The sequence below is a fragment of the Odocoileus virginianus genome, chromosome 23, assembly GCF_023699985.2.
Source record: "Odocoileus virginianus isolate 20LAN1187 ecotype Illinois chromosome 23, Ovbor_1.2, whole genome shotgun sequence".
Taxonomy (NCBI): Eukaryota; Metazoa; Chordata; class Mammalia; order Artiodactyla; family Cervidae; genus Odocoileus; species Odocoileus virginianus.
Window position 1 is genome coordinate 31,288,396 of NC_069696.1, and position 18,190 is coordinate 31,306,585.

At 35.6% G+C, this 18,190-nt stretch overlaps 1 protein-coding gene across 3 annotated transcripts in view; it reads right to left on the reverse strand.

The window, feature by feature from the left end:
* Nucleotides 1-18,190, reverse strand: part of ITPR2 (inositol 1,4,5-trisphosphate receptor type 2) — a 567,579-nt gene that overhangs the window by 91,639 nt on the left and 457,750 nt on the right. For all 3 annotated transcript variants that reach the window (XM_070453823.1, XM_070453822.1, XM_070453824.1), the window contains exons 49-51: nt 12,529-12,704; nt 4,683-4,847; nt 1,350-1,545 (exon numbers count right to left, since the gene is read on the reverse strand). In XM_070453823.1, the coding sequence (XP_070309924.1) occupies nt 1,350-1,545; nt 4,683-4,847; nt 12,529-12,704 (537 nt within the window). The remainder of the gene's footprint in view (nt 1-1,349; nt 1,546-4,682; nt 4,848-12,528; nt 12,705-18,190) is intronic.

The following is an 18,190-nucleotide window of genomic DNA, read 5'->3' on the forward strand; positions in this document are numbered from 1 at the left end:
AGGAATTCACAGTTGAGTACAAGTGGAGTTTTGGGAGTATTTGTATGGATAAGCTTTTCCTATAAATATTTATACCTGTAAATCTCTGGATAAAGAAACATTTAAGGAAGAACAAGAAAGGTCATAACAGAAAATGTACAATGTGGCTCTGAACAAAGACCACTACCTAGGTCTGAAATTCAGTATCAAGTTTAATAACTTTCAACTTATGTATATGATGTTTCTATTGTATGCTTTGATCACTTAGACTCTACTTGATTTAAATGCTATTTAATTATCCCATATTTTAAAAGCACCACTAATTAAATCCTGCTTTTAAATTTGATGGTTTGAAGAAAGAGAGAGTCATTTTGTGGCTTCCCTTCCCTGCAATTCACAGGCAATTTCTCATCCAGAGAAAGTGTTAGCCAAGTGCAGTAACTACGACTTCCATCTAGCAAAACAGGAGAGTGAAACAAGAGTAAGAATGAAATTTAACCAAAACAACAAATGTAGGGAAAAGGGGAAAAAGAAATCATTAGGAAACATAATAAATAAAAAATCCAAAGTAATATGGAAAGAATCACCCCTCACATCTCAAGAATCACAGTGAGTATAAATGGGGCATGCCTAACCAGTCAGACAACAAAAATAAATGTCACACAGAAATTCTGACAGCCACAGACTCATGGACAGTCTTAATTCTGACAGTATTAATATTTTGAGCATTTTTCCTATACTAAATTTTCTATCTGATGGCTTCCAAATCGAAGCATTTATACTTTCCAATTACTCAAGTATAATATAATGTACTGTGAGAAAACATGTATGTAATAATGGTTGTGAATGATGCTGGATATTCTTGGTAGAGATATCCCACAAAGGGAAAAAGAGGAGGAAAGAAGGAAAAGAATCTCAAAGCGGTTACCCTGAATTGAAATTGTCAACTGTCTCCTAGAGTACAGTCAACAACTGCTGAAACTTCTGTACTGAGACTGAGCTTATGTGATACTTCTTGTACAAAGATTTCCCTAAACAGTACACACTGTCAGCTAACATATAGCCCATGGGTATTTCACACTCATGAGCTCTTAGTGAATAAGAAAATGTTTTCAAAGCAATGAAAGAAAACATTGCCTCCATTAGTGTTTATCTATGATCCTCTTAACAAGCTGTGTATAAGCTATGCATGTTCAGTCACTACGTCAGACTCCTTGCCATCCCATGGACTGCAGCTGACCAGGATCCTCTGACCATGGGGTTTCCTAGGCAAGAATACTGGAGTTGGTTGCCATTTCTTTCTCCAGGGATTGCTGCAACCCAGGGATCAAACCTGCGAGTTCTGTAAGGATATTAACTGTTTGCATTACCTGTGACGGGAGTTCTGTTTTTCAGCCTATCCACCTCCATAGTGAAGTCATCCTTCAGAAAAAGGAACCCAATAATGGAAAACAGGTAGACAAGGATGAGGGCAAGAACCGCAGTCAGAATAATGGATCGGCCGTTCCGTGTGACACTTTTTATGACATTGAGCAGAGTCTCTTCTCTATATACCAAATCAAAAAGCTAGAGAAAAAAAAAAGAAAACAAAGGCAGGGGAAAAATTGCAGTGAAGCAACAAGTGAATAAATACAAGGGTAATCACAAATACAAATGCAGCCATTTTAGTTTATCCATTAGAGAATAACAATATAAATAAGACCTTAAAAATGAACCAAGATAGGTATTTCTTTTCCAGTTGGAATGTATTAATAAATTGCTTTTCGATAAAGCAAATCCAAATTTGAATTTAGAATTATAATATTATATGTAATCGACTTAGCTGCTTATTCCCTATTTTTATTCTTTCTAATATTCTGCAGTTGCCTCTGGAAAATGTAAAATAGCTAATGTGAAATGCTGAATTACGTTCACCTAAGTGATGAATAATTGACAGATTCATTCAATGTATTGTTAATTAAGGGATTACAGGTGAGATGACAAGAATTCAATTTTATGAGCCCACTATAATATTAATAGAAAAAGTATGCAATTTAAAAATATTTGAGAAATGTAAACATCTTTCTTAGTTAAACAGGTAGAATGAGGGCAAAATCTATTACTTCAGTATATACTTGTGGAAACAAGAGTATAATACACAGTGCTAATTTATTTCCTCTAATGGGTTACTATCAATTTTGTATTTAGTAGTAGAAAATCTATGCTCTAATTAAGAACCTAGGTATGTGTTTGCTATCTGTTGTCAACATTAAGGAAAATTTTATTGTTATATTATAATGTTGAAATTAAACATCAGAAAGTACCTATTTTATTATCAAAGCTGGTTAAAAGCAATAAATTAACAGTTACTTTAAAGAAGGCATAAAGAGCAGTATGGAAATAAATAGTATTTTTAACACTGGAATAATTGGGTTTGTCTTCTACTATCTGTGGGCAGAGATTAGAATTTCTGAACTGGTTTAAATGATCAATTATCAGTGTCACTCATCCTTTCAGAAACATCAGGGCTTTGTACACTGTTTTTCTAAGTACTGAGGCTTATATGGTTACTTACCAATTTAATTGCAGCTGTGCAAATAATGGATGTAAAGATATTAACTTGTTTGCTCACCTTAAGACACTGATATTTTATGATGGTCAAATATAAGAACATGTGCTTAACTATTTTGCTGTTTATCTCAGAAGGGAGCTATAACATTTAGAAATAAAAGTCCATATTCTTCCATGAAGACAAATTAAGTAATGCTGATTCAGCTTCCAAATTATTGACCTGGCTTATTTAACTTATTTAAACATTTAGGAAAGGAGATTTTTCCTCCGTTGAACAGTGGCTGAAAGAAAAGGTCTGGCAAAATATCCAATTCATTTCTGGATACCTTCTGAAAGTTTCTAGTTTTCAGAAGCTGATGGGATGCTTGCTAAAAAATACATACTTTTGGGCCCCATTCCATATGTATGGAATCAGAAGTTTGAGAAGGCAAAGGTATTGACATTAGACAGATGAATGGTTCCTTCTGTTTATTTCTGAAAATCTAAAGTGTGGTTTTTATTACTGGTTAAAGGATGCCCGGGCATTTGTGGACATAACTGAGAGTGCATATTCATATATTTTTAAAATATAAAAATACTTAAAAATACACTGAAATACCATTTTAGCACTACATTCAATAAGATGTCCTTCTAGTACTGTAAACATGAAAATGAAATATATCCTTTTATAATCAACCCAGTGAAGACAAATTAGCATCAGTGTTGTACAATTTGAGAGATGAAAGATGAGGAAAATGCAAATAGAAAATAAGATTAACACAAATTAAAAGTAATATTACTATTAATAACTCATATAATAATTCAAATATACCTTTATTTTGTCAAAAACCTTTCCTTCAATAATGCAAAGTTACATACATCATTTCACATGTTTTTCATATTATTTCTTTTATGGGTCTTGATATCACTAGTTTCTCATACTAAACCTATCCATTTTATAAATAGGGAGGCTGAAGCACAAAAAACACTGTCATAAAATTTTACATATCACAGTCAGAGAAAGGTTCTGGATATAACCTATTATATATAATATATGATATAACTTGTCTATTAAATATCATAGGCAGATTTTTTGAAATGGAAGTTTTATGGTGAATCAGAGCAGAGAAGATATTCATTTGCATCCCTGGATCAGGAAAAAAAAAATCTACTTTTGATTGCTGAATACTAATCTAACTTAACTGCCTAGAATATAACTTTGTATCCTTATGTTGATAAGGGACAAATCCACTCTTCACTGTGGCTCTTTCGATTGCTTTAGGGTAAATGAAAAGGTAGCCTCTTATTGAATCCTCCTACATGGCTGTTCTGGATAACAGGCCAGCAGGAGACCATGGATTTGCCTCTCATGATCAAAGCAAACCAGTCAAGATAATGTTTTTAGATCTTCAGCTTGTTTTTTAGGAATTATTTTACTGGGTAATGTTCTCCTCTGCACATCAGCTGTGAGCTAAAGATATAAAGAAATTGCTCTCATGGCATCATAATGCTAACCTAGTAATGCTCTAAGGTTCAAAATATCATATACTTGTATTGAGTCCTCTCCTGGCTTATGGCTAGAGAACATGTATGTAGGAAGGAAAACTGATAATCAACCAAAACCAAAACCAAAACCAAAATACAACTTTAGAAGAAATCTGCAAGTCCACCTAATGAATAGATATATGTAAATAAGTTTAACAGCAATGCCATGTTAAATCTGAAACTATGACTGTCCTTAAAACAACTCATTGTCTTTTTGCTTTGTCGGCTTTCCCTCTCAGTTTATTTATATGCCATTTTAAGGATATACAAAATATTTGGGATTATAAATAAATACAATGAAATCAATATCAAGAAAATAAATCCCTTTTCTTGCTCAAGAATCTCTAAGCTAATATGATGTGCCTAAAACCCAAAGCAGCCCACTACACGAAGCCTGGGTCAAGAGCTGGGTCTCAGAGAGTACATAAAGAATTGCACCACCTATGTAGTATCTCAAAGAAAAAGACTAAAAATAATAGCAATGCATGATTTTCCTAGGCAAGTCTAAAAATAACATAATTTGTCCTCAGTGCCAGACTCTGCTTAAAAAAATCAAAGAGAAAAGCATAAGAAGCAGCAGCATTGTGTATGTTTTTCAGCAGTGACCGTCCACATAGAGATGTACTCACCAGGAAGCTATAGAAGAATTCATGGACAAAGAGACCCAGCATGCAAACCAGGACATATGCCACGTGGTAGAGAAAGGCCATATCCAGGATGACCGCTCGGTAGCCTCGGGTGAATGTACCACGATTTCCAACAAAACTCACCAGAAACACTATTTTATTACAAAGCTAAAGGGAGGAAAAGATTCGATTTTATTGTCTTACTCATACTGGTGAAGCTCACAAAAATAGCAGGTCATTGACAAAACCTATTCACAAAGTCTGTGGTTTTCTTTGATGATTTCTCATTTTGTAATTTTTCAACACTGCTTACAAATCTACATGTAAACACCAGACAGACAAACTGTGTATTCTCTGCAATTCCAGGAAAAGGGAGCAAGATAAGAGACCCAGCTCTGCAATCAAGACAGACCTGAATTTAAATCCTAGCTTTCCCACTACTATTATCTGATCCAGGCCACACCACCATAGGCCTTGGTTGTTTCTTCTCAAAAATTAGAATAAAGGAATTCCCACCTCAGAGAACTCTTCAAAGAATTAAATAATTCATAATGCATATGAAGTCCTTAGTACAATGACTCTTGAAATATTACTTATTATATCTTCTATATTAAAAGTAATACATGCAATGTTTTAATTATACTGTAAATGAAACAGAAAAATACATTTTCAGAAAGCAACCAGAGAGTTGTCTTGGATTTTTTTATCCTGGATTTTCTCCACTGAATATTATTTTAAACAAGTAAGCAATTAAAAATTATTTTTTAATTTACCCTGCATTCATAAAAAAATATATTTATCTACCTATATTAAAATAAATATAAAACTTGCATGTATCTTCTAAGCTGTATGTATGGTAATTATTCAGTAAGCATTTTGGAGTGTTTATTATGCTTGGTATCATGTAGAATATTTAATATTTAAATTAAAACTACATTTAAAATTGCCTTCTGTGGCATAATTTTAAAATATAGAAATTTATACTGAGGTTTTTGGGCAATAACAATGACGCATGCAATGATTTCCAAAGAACATGGCTATCATAAACTTAGTGCCACCTATTTGGTTCTAGAATTACTGCATTATTTATCAATGGAAAGACTAATTTTTCCATTTAGTTATCAAGGAAAGAATTACAGGTTTCAAAATTTCAGTTAGTTCTTCCAAATCATTCCCTAAGTCCTTAAAAATTTTCTAACAGTACCATATTTGTCTTAATGTGTCCAGACCTAACTTCAGGAAAACAGATTGCTCTTGCAACACTACAGATTTTTCAATGTATATGAAAGAAATTGTCTTATGGAATGATTTGGAATAACATAAGAAGGAGAATAAATAACATTTTGGACAGAACTAAAATTTGAGAAGTTGAAAAACCTTTCTGAAGTCCAAATCAATACAGATAAAATGAGAAATGGCTTATCATTGCACCTTGTGAAGATAAGCAAACCAAATCAACAGCATAGCAATTAAAAGCTTCAAACCTTTCCTAAGTTTGCTCCATGTTAATTAAATATCCTCTCAACAATTGACTTTATCAATTTCATCATCTTGCTAACAACTTGAATAGTGTCAAATGAAGTTTTACTTCACTAGTGTTACATCATCATATTTTGACATTACTATTAAATATGGCTACAGTATTAACAGATGTTTTTATGCTTACTATCCAAGAGCAAGTTTAATTCATTCACCCAAATCGTTAATATGAAACAGAAATAAGAAGTTCAACAAAAATGAAGTTAAAGATTAAAATTATGACTTTTCAGAAGGATGAATGATATGCTGCAGACAAATTATTTATATATTGTGTCTTTAAACTGAGTCATAAAAAGTTAGGCATGAAAACTATGTACACATCCTTTATACTAAGTAAAAGGGATATACTGAATTCAAGTTCTCAAAAAGAGCAATATATTTCACTTCTCAAATGATGCAAAAGCAAGGACACACTTCTGCCTCAAAGGGCCTCTGCCATTTTTGCATGAAAAATAAATATTAGCCTTATTGGTTTCAAGTTAATTTTTCTGAACTTTGACCTAAAGTTTGATGTTGATGGATATGATCCTGCTCTCTTGATGGAACTGATACTGGTAGTGGCAGCCAGCTATTTCTGCACAGAACAGAAACAAGGAATTTGAGGTCTTTTTAAGTGTTCTTACCATGAAGAAATAAGTGCAAATATAAATGATTTGGGTAGGAAAAAACTTGAACACTGGTTTTTCCTGCCCATGACCTTGTAATTTGTGAACTAGTCTTATTGAGCATTTTCCATGAAAGCTGGGAATATTCACGGAAACAAAGAAGTTAGAAGAACATTCTCCTTTTACATGTCATGACTTATTGGACACTGTCTAACTGGTCTTCCATTTGTCAGTACCATCATGTGGGCAATCATTGCTTCTATGGCAAGGGTCCATGTGGACAACAATAAATGGGGAGTGTGGGAACTAGGCAAGGTGGGTTAAAAGGCCATCCTCAGAAAAACAAACATTGTATATTAACACATACATGTGGAATCTAGAAGAATGGTACAGATGATCTTATTTGCAAAACAGAAACACAGACATAGAGAACAAACACATGGACACCAAAGAGGGAAAGGGGGAGTGGGATGAATTGGGAGACTGGGATTGACATGTATACACTATTTACACTATGCATAAAATAGATAACTAGTGAGGACATACTATATAGCTCACGGAGCTCAACTCAATCTGCAGTGACCTAAATGGGAAGGAAATCCAAAAAAGAGGGGGTATATGTAAACACCTAGCTGATTCACTTTGTGTACAGCAGAAACCAACAAAACTCTGCAAAGCATCTATACTCCAATGAAAATTAATTTTAAAAAGGCCATCCTCTTCTGAACTGCTGTTGAAAGGACATTTCAGTCAGCACACAAATACCAATATAAATGATCACAACTATCCCATATATTTTTTTGTTTTCTGTCTATTCTTCAAAGCTGCCCTTGATATATTGAGTTGACTAAAAAGTTTTGTTTGGGTTTTCCTTTAAGATCTTATGGAAAAACCCAAACAAACATTTTAGTTAACCCAATATTTTTCATTGGAAGGATTGATGCTGAAGCTGAAGCTCCATTAATTTGGCCACCTGATGTGAAGAGCTGATTCACTGGAAAAGACCCTGATGCTGGGAAAGATTGAGGGCAGGAGGAGAAGGGGGTGACAGAGGATGAGATGGTTGGATGTCATCATCAACTCAATGGACATGAGTCTGAACAAACTCCAGGAGATAGTGAATGACAGGGAAGCCTGGCATGCTGCAGTCCATGGGGTCACAAAGAGTCAGACACAACTTAGTGACTAAATAGCAACAACAATATTTTTAATTAAGAATGGGATAAATCACATGATGATTGGGAGGAAAAAGTGGGTGGGGGAGAGAAAGAGTAGTAATGTTAATTTAAGCTCTCTGTACAGCCTTTTAAAAGTGGCACATCATCCAAATGATTTATGAATGTCTTCTACAACAGCAAAATTAATGCTCGTTTGTTAATTAATGTACACTAAAATAAGTTCATTAGTTTTAACTAAGTAAATTAATTATAGAGTATAGCAATAGTTTCACAGATACATTACATTTAATTGATATGTCTTTGCAAAACTTTTAACAGCACAGTATAGTGGAAAGACCCTGGCTTAGAAATTGGGCCATCTGGGCTCCAGTCTTATCTCTGTCATTAATTACTTTGGTAAATCCTCCTGGTCTCTATAGGATGTATATATACTTATTTCTAAAATGTAATGACTAGAAGGGAAAAAGCCTGAAGGTGCCTCATAGCTCTAGAATTCAAAGTGGTGTTCTTTAAATTTTGCTATTTTACGAGATCCCAGAAATTTCCAGCTGCCTTTATATTATCCTATTTGTTATCTGACTGTGTATTCCTGATGGGTAATTCCATCCCCATCTTACATTGTTCCTATTTATTTCCTAGGAATAAATTATAGTAAAATAAGGTTGTCTACTGTTTATTGGAAAGCAAAACTAAACTTACTGTCTTGAACTATAGTTTAACTATATTACCATATATTCATCAACCATTAACTTTCTAACTAAAAATGAGATTATTTGATTCAAAAATTTCAATTTCAGTGATGCTACATGGGCAGGATAAGATTCCCCAGTTGTCAAAGCCTAAGGCAAAATTGTTATGTAGTCAAAATCACCCAAGAAAACCTTTAAATTGTCAACAAAACAGTACAGTAAACAAGGGTGGTATAAACTTTAGTGTCTCTTACGAAATTCAACACATGCTATTAATAGTATTCTCCCAGCACTGGAGCAGTTTTCTGTCTCTGCAACTGAATATGAGAAGTAGGTGCCTCAGTGAGTATAAGAAAAACACAGAGAGAAAGAGTGTGTGTATGTGTGTGTGAGAGAGAGAAACAAAGAGAATAGGAATGTTTTGACTCAGAATACATCTTTCACAGATATATATTGTATTATTATTTATTATAAAAATAATCTAAAAAATATGAATAAGAATTAATGGGATGGTTAAATAAATTATATAATATCCATGCAACTGGAAATATTATCATTACCAAAATGAGATTTACAAATAAGTTTAATGGTATAAAAAAATATTACGTGATCCCAAATTGTTAAAAATTATATTTGCCAAAGTAATGTTAATTTCCAGTACCCATAGCTAAAATTGCAATGCAGAGGGTGGGAAGAAAACTGTATTGGGTTATAAGATAGGCTTTTATAACAGAGAAAAACATTTGAAATTTTTAAGCATCTCAACTATTGAGGTAACTAACCCCTGTGACAAGCCAAGAGAAGCTATCTGCAAGCTAGATAAAACTTCAGTTTTTAGAACCTAGTAAAGACGAAGCATCATAATAAGCAGAAACGGATAATATGAAGTGCTCAGAACACAGACTGAGGCTTTCCTCCCACTCAATTCCTTTCCCAAAAAAGGAACTTTCTGTATTTGCTTAGAACTGTGAAAGACACTGAGTCAGAAATAAAGTTCCTGCAAACCAAAACACGAACACTTTAACCATCATGACAGCAACGTTCTACAATTAAATCCTACTTCACATATTAGACACCTAGTAAACACTAGCCTTTATTGCTGTTTCATCATTATTACTGCTGCTGTTCTTTTTTAAATCTTCACACTAATCTCCTGAACTGATCTTCTCAACAACCCATTTTACTGATGAAAAGGATGAAATTCAGAGGCATGCTATTTGCCGAAGGTCTGAAATTCTGATTCTCACTGTCTTGACTCTCAGGTAGACATTTTTTCCCTGTTTCTGATACCTATAACTTTAGTAATTATAGTTCCACCTGTTATACAATGCAATGTTTTAAGAGCAAATTAAGTTACCAGATATGTTAAAATCGAAGGTACAAATATAACTGATTTTTGCTTTCTTTTTCCCCTACCTTCTAGGAAATGGTAAACCATAGATAGTCCTGTAATGATCCTGTACGTTAAATGTTAAGATAAATGATATTCACTAAAACATTTCTATTAAACTGTATAATATCAAAACTATAGATAAAAATTCTATCAATATTTATCATATCAAAATTACAATTATCCCATTTAATTTGTCCCAATGAAAGCTGATTATTTTTTTTTTCAGTCAACATGCTCCAGATAGGCAGATAATAATGCATTATTTAGGGGTTGTGCAAATAAATGTTTTATGCTCTGAACGCTTTTACAGTACCCACAGATTGACAAAGTTAATAAGAAAGTTTTATCTCCAGGTAGATTTCTTCTCATGAAGAAATTAAAGTATAAAACTTGTCAGTTAAACAAATAGTCATTTCTTATGGAGGAACTATTTTCACCAAACTAGGCAGAAGTTATCTTTTTATCCAGTCTCCTGAGGGGGAAAATACTCCCAAAGTTTCCAGTTTTCCCAATAGACTTTAAAATGTTATTCCTTATTTCTTTATGTATTCTTGAAGCTTCTGGATGACAAGAACATAAATCCTCTATTGGAGACCCTATGCTGTTATTTTGGGTCTAACTCTGTCTAGCTATTATTTCACTGATCAAATTTGAATTTTCTCACTTAGATTAATGTCTTATTGAGAATCAGCTACTAGTTTAAATATACTATTCGCTTCTTCAAATAATAGGGTTCAATAGTCATTGTATTTTTTAAAGAAAAAATAATAAGCTGGAAGTAGTAATAGCCTTAGAAAAAATCAGACAAAGCCATGAAGATTCCTTAACTCATCTGCTGGAAGTACTGCAAAATTAGCTTATTTCCAAAACACAAAAAGTACAAGTTCAGTTCATGTAAACCATTTTTGAATATTTATGTGCTAGGTGTTAAGGTAAAGTAAAATGGGGCAAGGAGTGAGGTAGACAGGCTTATATCTATGAATGTGACAACCTCTGCCCTCAAGAAACTTACAGAAAAATATATTTGGTACTTTACAGAATTTTTACTGATAAACTCTTTGTATGTATAGTACACTTCACTTTATTCACAATGACTGAGGAATAATTGGTAATATGGTGACCTGAATGTTCTAGTTTAACATATATAAACATATAAATATATCTGTCATATCATGTCAGTTCAGTCACCCTGTCCTGTCTGACTCTTTTGTGACCCCATGGACTGTAGCATGCCAGGTCAGACAGATAAGTATATCTGTCATATATGTATATGTATATATGTATCCACCACATATATATGTATGTGTCTGTCATATATATCATGTTCAATTTTTGAAGAATTATAATAGAGATCAGAAACATAGATTTGTCCATACTAGCTCACCTTTATAATTCTCAAAACCTTGGTTGATTATTTCATTTATAATATATATTTGCCACACTTTTTATGGTGAGGCACTGTAAATGTGTAAGAATACAAAGATAATCTTTCACTCATTCATCTACTCACTCATTACTTAATTTACTTAAGAAATATTTGTTGGGTACCAATCATGTTTCAGACTTTGAATGATTATTCATTCTTCTTAAGAACTTATGTAGAAGGGGAGATACCAGATACAGATACATAGATACCAGAATATAGGACCTTATGCTAGAAACCCAGTTAAAAGTATAGAAAGTACTTAGGTATTCAGTGGACATATTAGCAAGATTTATTTGCCTACATGGCAATTTGCTCTTTCATCAACCTGGTGATTTATTGTTTCTTAATATCCCTTTTCATCTGCGCCATACAGAAAGTTGTTTAGTCCCTTTAAAATTTTATCACTTGGGCAAAATTACTGCTATCTGCAATAGTAGTTTGGCTTACTTATCCCAAACTTACCTAGTAAGGTTGTGAAATATGCTCCCTTGTTCTAATATTTTAAAATTCAGTGAAAAAATCTTAATCTCATCTATGCCTTTCACAAGTTAATAGGTATTGTTCACATTAAAAAAGCCCAATTTCATATTTTCTCTTATAGCAATTCCCTTTCCTTTGGTCATTTTACAAAAGATACTCACTTCTAAAATTCTACTGAATATAATTTAATCTTTCTTGGATGATTTTGAAGTTACTTTAGAATGTTAACAGTGGTTCAGAGTCATTTTTGTCAATAGCTGCCCATATAGGATGCCAAAGGCATTAAAATTGGATTGGGTTAAACTGACTGCAGAACTGGGTCATGACCCAGATGCTACCATCCTAAATATACAAAATTTTCACTTGCCATTTTTTCTTTCTCTAAAAAGTCAATGAAGAAGGTACACATTAAACTCAATTTAATTTGGATTCACAATAAATTAGAATTTATTTACAGAGTTAAAGTATAGAGCTACATTTTTATATTTAGTACACTTTTAATTAATTTAAAACAGTACAAAACTAAATAAAGTACTTACATTTGCTGCACCAAGAAGTATTAATGTAGGCCCAAGACCTATTGTATATATTGACCTGAGCATTATTGACACAAGAAATGGCCGAATACCCACAGGCTTGGAGAAGAAAAACAGCATAGATGTGCAGATTGCCACTGCTATCCAGAGCAGAATTGAGAACAACGGTGAAAGAGTACCTGTAAAATGTAGAAGGAGTTTATTTTTACTAAGAACAAAACTGGAACATGTTAAATCATTTGCCACTCTATTTTATATATATGAAACTCCAATACTTTGGCCACCTGATGTGAAGCACTGACTCATTGGAAAAGACCCTGAAGCAGGGAAAGATTGAAGGCAGGAGGAGAAGGGGACGACAGAGGATGAGATGGTTGGACGGCATCACCAACGCGATGGATATGAGTTTGAGCCAGCTTCAGGAGTTGGTGATGGACAGGAAAGCCTGGTGTGCTGCAGTCTATGGGGTCACAAAGAATCAGACATGGCTGAGGGACAGAACTGAACCAATTTCATATAATAGAGCAAGACAAGTTGTGAGACACTGAATTTCAAAGTAACCCACTCTACCTTCAGAAAACTAAGATCATGACATCTGGTCGCATCACTTCATGGCAAATAGATGGGGAAACAATGGAAACAGTGACAGACTATTTTTGGGCTCCAAAATCACTGCAGATAGTGACTGCAGCCATGAAAATAAAAGACACTTGCTCCTTGGAAGAAAAGCTATGACCAACCTAGACAGCATATTAAAGAGCAGAGATATTACTTCACAAACAAAGGTCCATCTAGTCAAAGCTGTGGTTTTTCCAGTAGTCATGTATGGATGTGAGAGTTGGACTATAAAGAAAGCTGAGCACTGAAGAACTGATGCTTTTGAACTGTGGTGTTGGAGAAGACTCTTGAGAGTCCCTTGGACTGCAAGGAGATTCAACCAGTCCATCCTAAAGGAAATCAGTCCTGAATATTCACTGGAATGACTGATGCTGAAGCTGAAACTCCAATATTTTGGCCACCTGATGCAAAGCACCGACTCATTGAAAAAGACCCTGATGCTGGGAAAGATTGAAGGAAGGAGGAGAAGGGGATGACAGAGCATGAGATGATTGGATGGCATCACCGATGTGATGGACATGAGTTTGGGTAAGCTCCAGGAGTTGGTGATGGACAGGGAGGCCTGGCGTGCTGCAGTCCGTTGGTTCACCAAGTTGGACACGGCTGAGTGACTGAACTGAATGCACTTATATTTAGAGGAGATGTCTTTGTACACATTATTCATTATTTCTGTACTCAGACACTCAGTGGTGTCTGACTCTTCATGATCTTATGGAATGTAGCCCCCTCCCACCCCCAGCTCCTCTGTCCATGGGATTTTCCAGGCAAGAATACTGGTGCAGGTGCCATTTCCTCCTCCAAGGGATCTTTTGGACCTAGGGATTGAACCACCATCTCTTAAGTCTCCTGAGTTGGCAGGTGGATTCTTTACCACTAGCAACATCTACATTTCCAGAAAGCTTGTGATGAATCCTAGGCTGCTTAAATACTCACTAGTCAATGCTCCTTATATTAGTTCTGAAACTTGTGTGTCTTTCTTTCCAATGGGAGTCATGCTAGATGCTTTGGATAGGGGTTTCTCATTTTGGGAATCTTAATTCAAAATGCACGATTAATGGCCATGAACTATTCAGCTAAATCAAATGGAATCAGGCACTGAACTCATACTTTGTCTGTTTTAATATAATCAAGCTTTTATGTTATATTAAAGAATTCAGAATGCACACTCTTTAGTTTTTAATGAAACAGACCTAAGCTTTAACAGTTAAAACACACAAGTGCGTTTATGTGTATGAATACATATGTATATGTGTGTATTTCTCAACTTCTAAAAATAATGTTCAGCTATTTACTTCATCAGAAAATAAAAACTCCAAATGTTTCAAAACTAAACTCCATTGCAATAAAAGTTTCTTTAGAAATGGCCCCAGAATGGGCTTATAAATACATTTCCTTTTTTAAAAAGGACAATTCATTGATGTTTGCACTGACATATGTATTCAAGGAATCCCCCTCCAAAGGTCAAGCGATGCTATATTTGCAGAAGTAAATTAAGGGGGAACACTCTTGGGCTGATTAGACCTCAAACATGTGTATTCAGGCTGATGAGGTCAGAGGGGAGATGACAAAACAGGGATTTTCCACAAGTTCAGGTAAGTCATTTAGAATCAGGTACTGAACTCATATCTTGTCCTGTTAAATTATTATCAAGTTCTTATGGTGGCTTGGGGTAAAGAATCTGCCTGCCAATGCAGGAGACATGGGTTCAGTTCCTGATCCAGGAAGATCCCACATGCCTCTGAGCTACTAAGCCCTTGTGCCTTAAGTATTGAGTCTGTGCTCTAGAGTCTGGGAGTCCAAGTGCTGCAACGACTGAAGTCTGTGTGGTCTGCAGCAACACAAGCCGCCACAATGAGAAGCTCTCTCACTGCAGTGAAGAGCAGCCCCTGCCCGCCACAGCTAGAGAAAGCCCGTGAGCAGCGATGGAGACCCAGCACAGCCAAAAATACACAAATAAAGCTTAAAAAGTGTTTTTAAGTTATAGATTCAGAATGTAAAATATCCATTCTTTAATGAAACACACCTAAACGTTCACTGTTAAAACACACAAGTGTATTTATATATATATATGTGTGTGTGTGTGTAAAGTAAGTGTTTGTTGCTTAGTCGTGTCCGACTCTTTGCAACCCCATGGACCCGCCAGGCTCCTCTGTCCATGGAATTCTCCAGACAAGAATACTGAAGTGGGTAGCCATTCCCTCCTCTGGGGGAATCTTCCTGACCCAGGGATCAAACCCAAGTCTCTTACATCTCCTGTGCTGGCAGGCAGGTTCTTTACCACCAGTACCTGGGAAGCACCAATTATTTGTTGACTATAAATAGAAACATAATCTGTGAGCTTGTTTTGAGTAAGTCAATCTCTAGTTATAAATTCCCCAAGTTGTGGAGCTTCACTCTTAAGTTTAGTAAAACTGCCAACATCTTTGCACACTTAACTCTCATCCAATCACTAGATTCTTCAGTATGATTCATAAGCAATGTCTTGGTGTGACATTCTTATTTTAAAAGTCTCAACTTTGGCACTGTTAATCACACTGTGCATTGTCACTAATGCCTGATAAGCTAACCACAACTTGACTATCTGGCTTGCTGAGATTTCCTCTTGATCCAATAAGAAATTATAACCATGAACTTCAAACTGGATATTTGATCCCTTTGTAGAGAGAACTCTAACAGTGTCCAGCTTAGTACCGTGCACAGAGTTTAAGGTTAAATATGTATTTGTGAAGTGTAAATAAATTTAAAAGTTACTTAAATGGCCATTTACACTATTGTCAATTGACAACAATTTGTAATTCTATTTTGTAAGAATGATCACATTGGTTTTTAGCTGAAGATTTGATCTTCAGCTAGAAAAATAAACTGAAATCCTCTGATAAACTTTAGAAGACAGTAGACTGTCAAAGCCATTTTTTATCCATTAAGGGTGGAAAGAGGGGACTGTCTTCTTGATACTTGTATTACTTTTCTATAATGATCATGTATTACTTTATAATAGAGAAAAATTTAAGAATTCACTCTATATATTTTAAAATATTAGAGTATAACACTTGTCCTTAATAAAAGAAAATTCAAATAGAAACACTGGAGACTTCAATTCTACTCTCCTATCTACTTCACACTGACTTGTTTTAAGTTTACTTATAGCAGGGGTTCCCAAACCCTGGGCCACAAACCAGTACTGAGCAAGTGAAGCTTCATCTGTATTTATAGTCACTCTCCATAGCTCATATCCCATGGTCTACGGAAAAATTGTCTTCTAAGAAACTGGTCCCTGGTGCCAAAAAGGTTGTGTGTGCAGCATGCTAAGTCGTTTCAGTCATGTCCAACTCTTTGCAACCCCAAGGATAGCCCACTAGGTTCCTCTGTCCATGGGATTCTCCAGGCAGGAATACTGGAGTGGGTTGCCTTGCCTTCCTCCAGGGGATCTTCCCAACTTGGGAATCAAACTAGTTCTCCTGCATTGCAGGAAGATTCCTTACCCCTGAGGCACCAGGGAGGCCAAAAAGGTTGGGTACCGCTAACTGATAAAACATGCTGCATCTTACTCCCCTCTCTCCACTCCTCTGCCTCCAGTGGAGACTTGTAAGAGTGTCCTATTTTCCCCTTCTCAATCTGGCTAACACAAACTAGATAAATATATGGGTGTTCTTTACTATTGTGTCTCACTCCTTTCTTCACCTTTAACTAGACGATAAGCCTCTTGAGGACAAGATCAGTTCTCCCAGTGTTTGCATCTCTAGGGTCGAGCACGGTGTCTCGCATCCAGCCACACTCTATCAGTGGTTGCTATTAAGGTGAATGAATTAAAATCACCTTGAAGATTTATTATCTTTAACACACAGCACTTGAGGGAAAAGGAATGACATCCCAAATCTGAACACAGTATTTTTAAAAAATCACATGCTAAATGGATATAAGAAGGCACAATTCTCTGCTAACCCCTCTGCCTTTGCCAAACTGGGCAGGGATGGTTGGTACGGCAATGCTCAACTTCTGAGTAGACATCTCGGAGATTCCCTAGCATCGATAGCTGTGGCTTCAGCCACAACCAGCATGACCTCATTCCCTAACTTCGGCACAAGTTTCATTTTTAGAGAAGCACATGTTAAACATATAAACTAATAAACCAAACAAGGAAACCCACACCAAAATCTACAGCCACACCAATAGGCCCTGGATTCTTGAAGAAATTCAAAGAAAGCTCTGCAAAGCCTGACTACAGAAGATTATTGGCAGTAGGGGTTGGGAGGGTGGACGTCTTACAAGCTGGTACTCTGAGAATCACCTTCCACTAAGTATCTTCCTTTTATTATCGTATGCTACTACTCTGGCTGAAGGCAGACAATGTTCTCTCAGTTAATACTGTAACGTAAGCATGAACCAGATATCTGGACATAAGTGATTCCCACAAGCTCACTGTGTGTTCAGGCTGGAAAATACCCTCGGAGACAGCATACACAGCCCATTCCCCCTGCTGCCAGCCTCTCTGTCCTCACCTAGCACATTAGCCAAAGTGACCCCGGAGCAGCTTGTACTAGGATCTGGGGTTGGAAAAGGTGGCCCATTTGGACCACAGGTCTTTTTTTCTGGCTCAAGATTCATCGGGTGATTTTGTGATCAACTTCGACCCAGAATACAGGAACCTCAGAGCTGGATGGAATCCTCATATTTACTTATTTTTTCTTTTTTAACTTTTTATTTTAGAACTCCTTCTGACTAATGTTACAGTTGCAAATATAATACAAAATTCTCATTGACTCTTTACCTGGCTTCCCCAAATATCGACACCTTACATAATCACACAACAATGATCAATGTCCAGAAATTAATATGATATATGACATTAATAGAGTTGGACCACAAAGAAGGCTGAGCACCACAGAACTGATGCTTTCAAATTGTGGTGCTGGAGAAGACTGTTGAGAGTCCCTGGACTGCAAGGAGATCAAACCAGTCCATCCTAAAGGAAATCAACCCTGAATATTCGTTGGAAGGACTGATGCTGAAGCTGAAGCACCAATACTTTGGCCACTTGAAGTAGCTG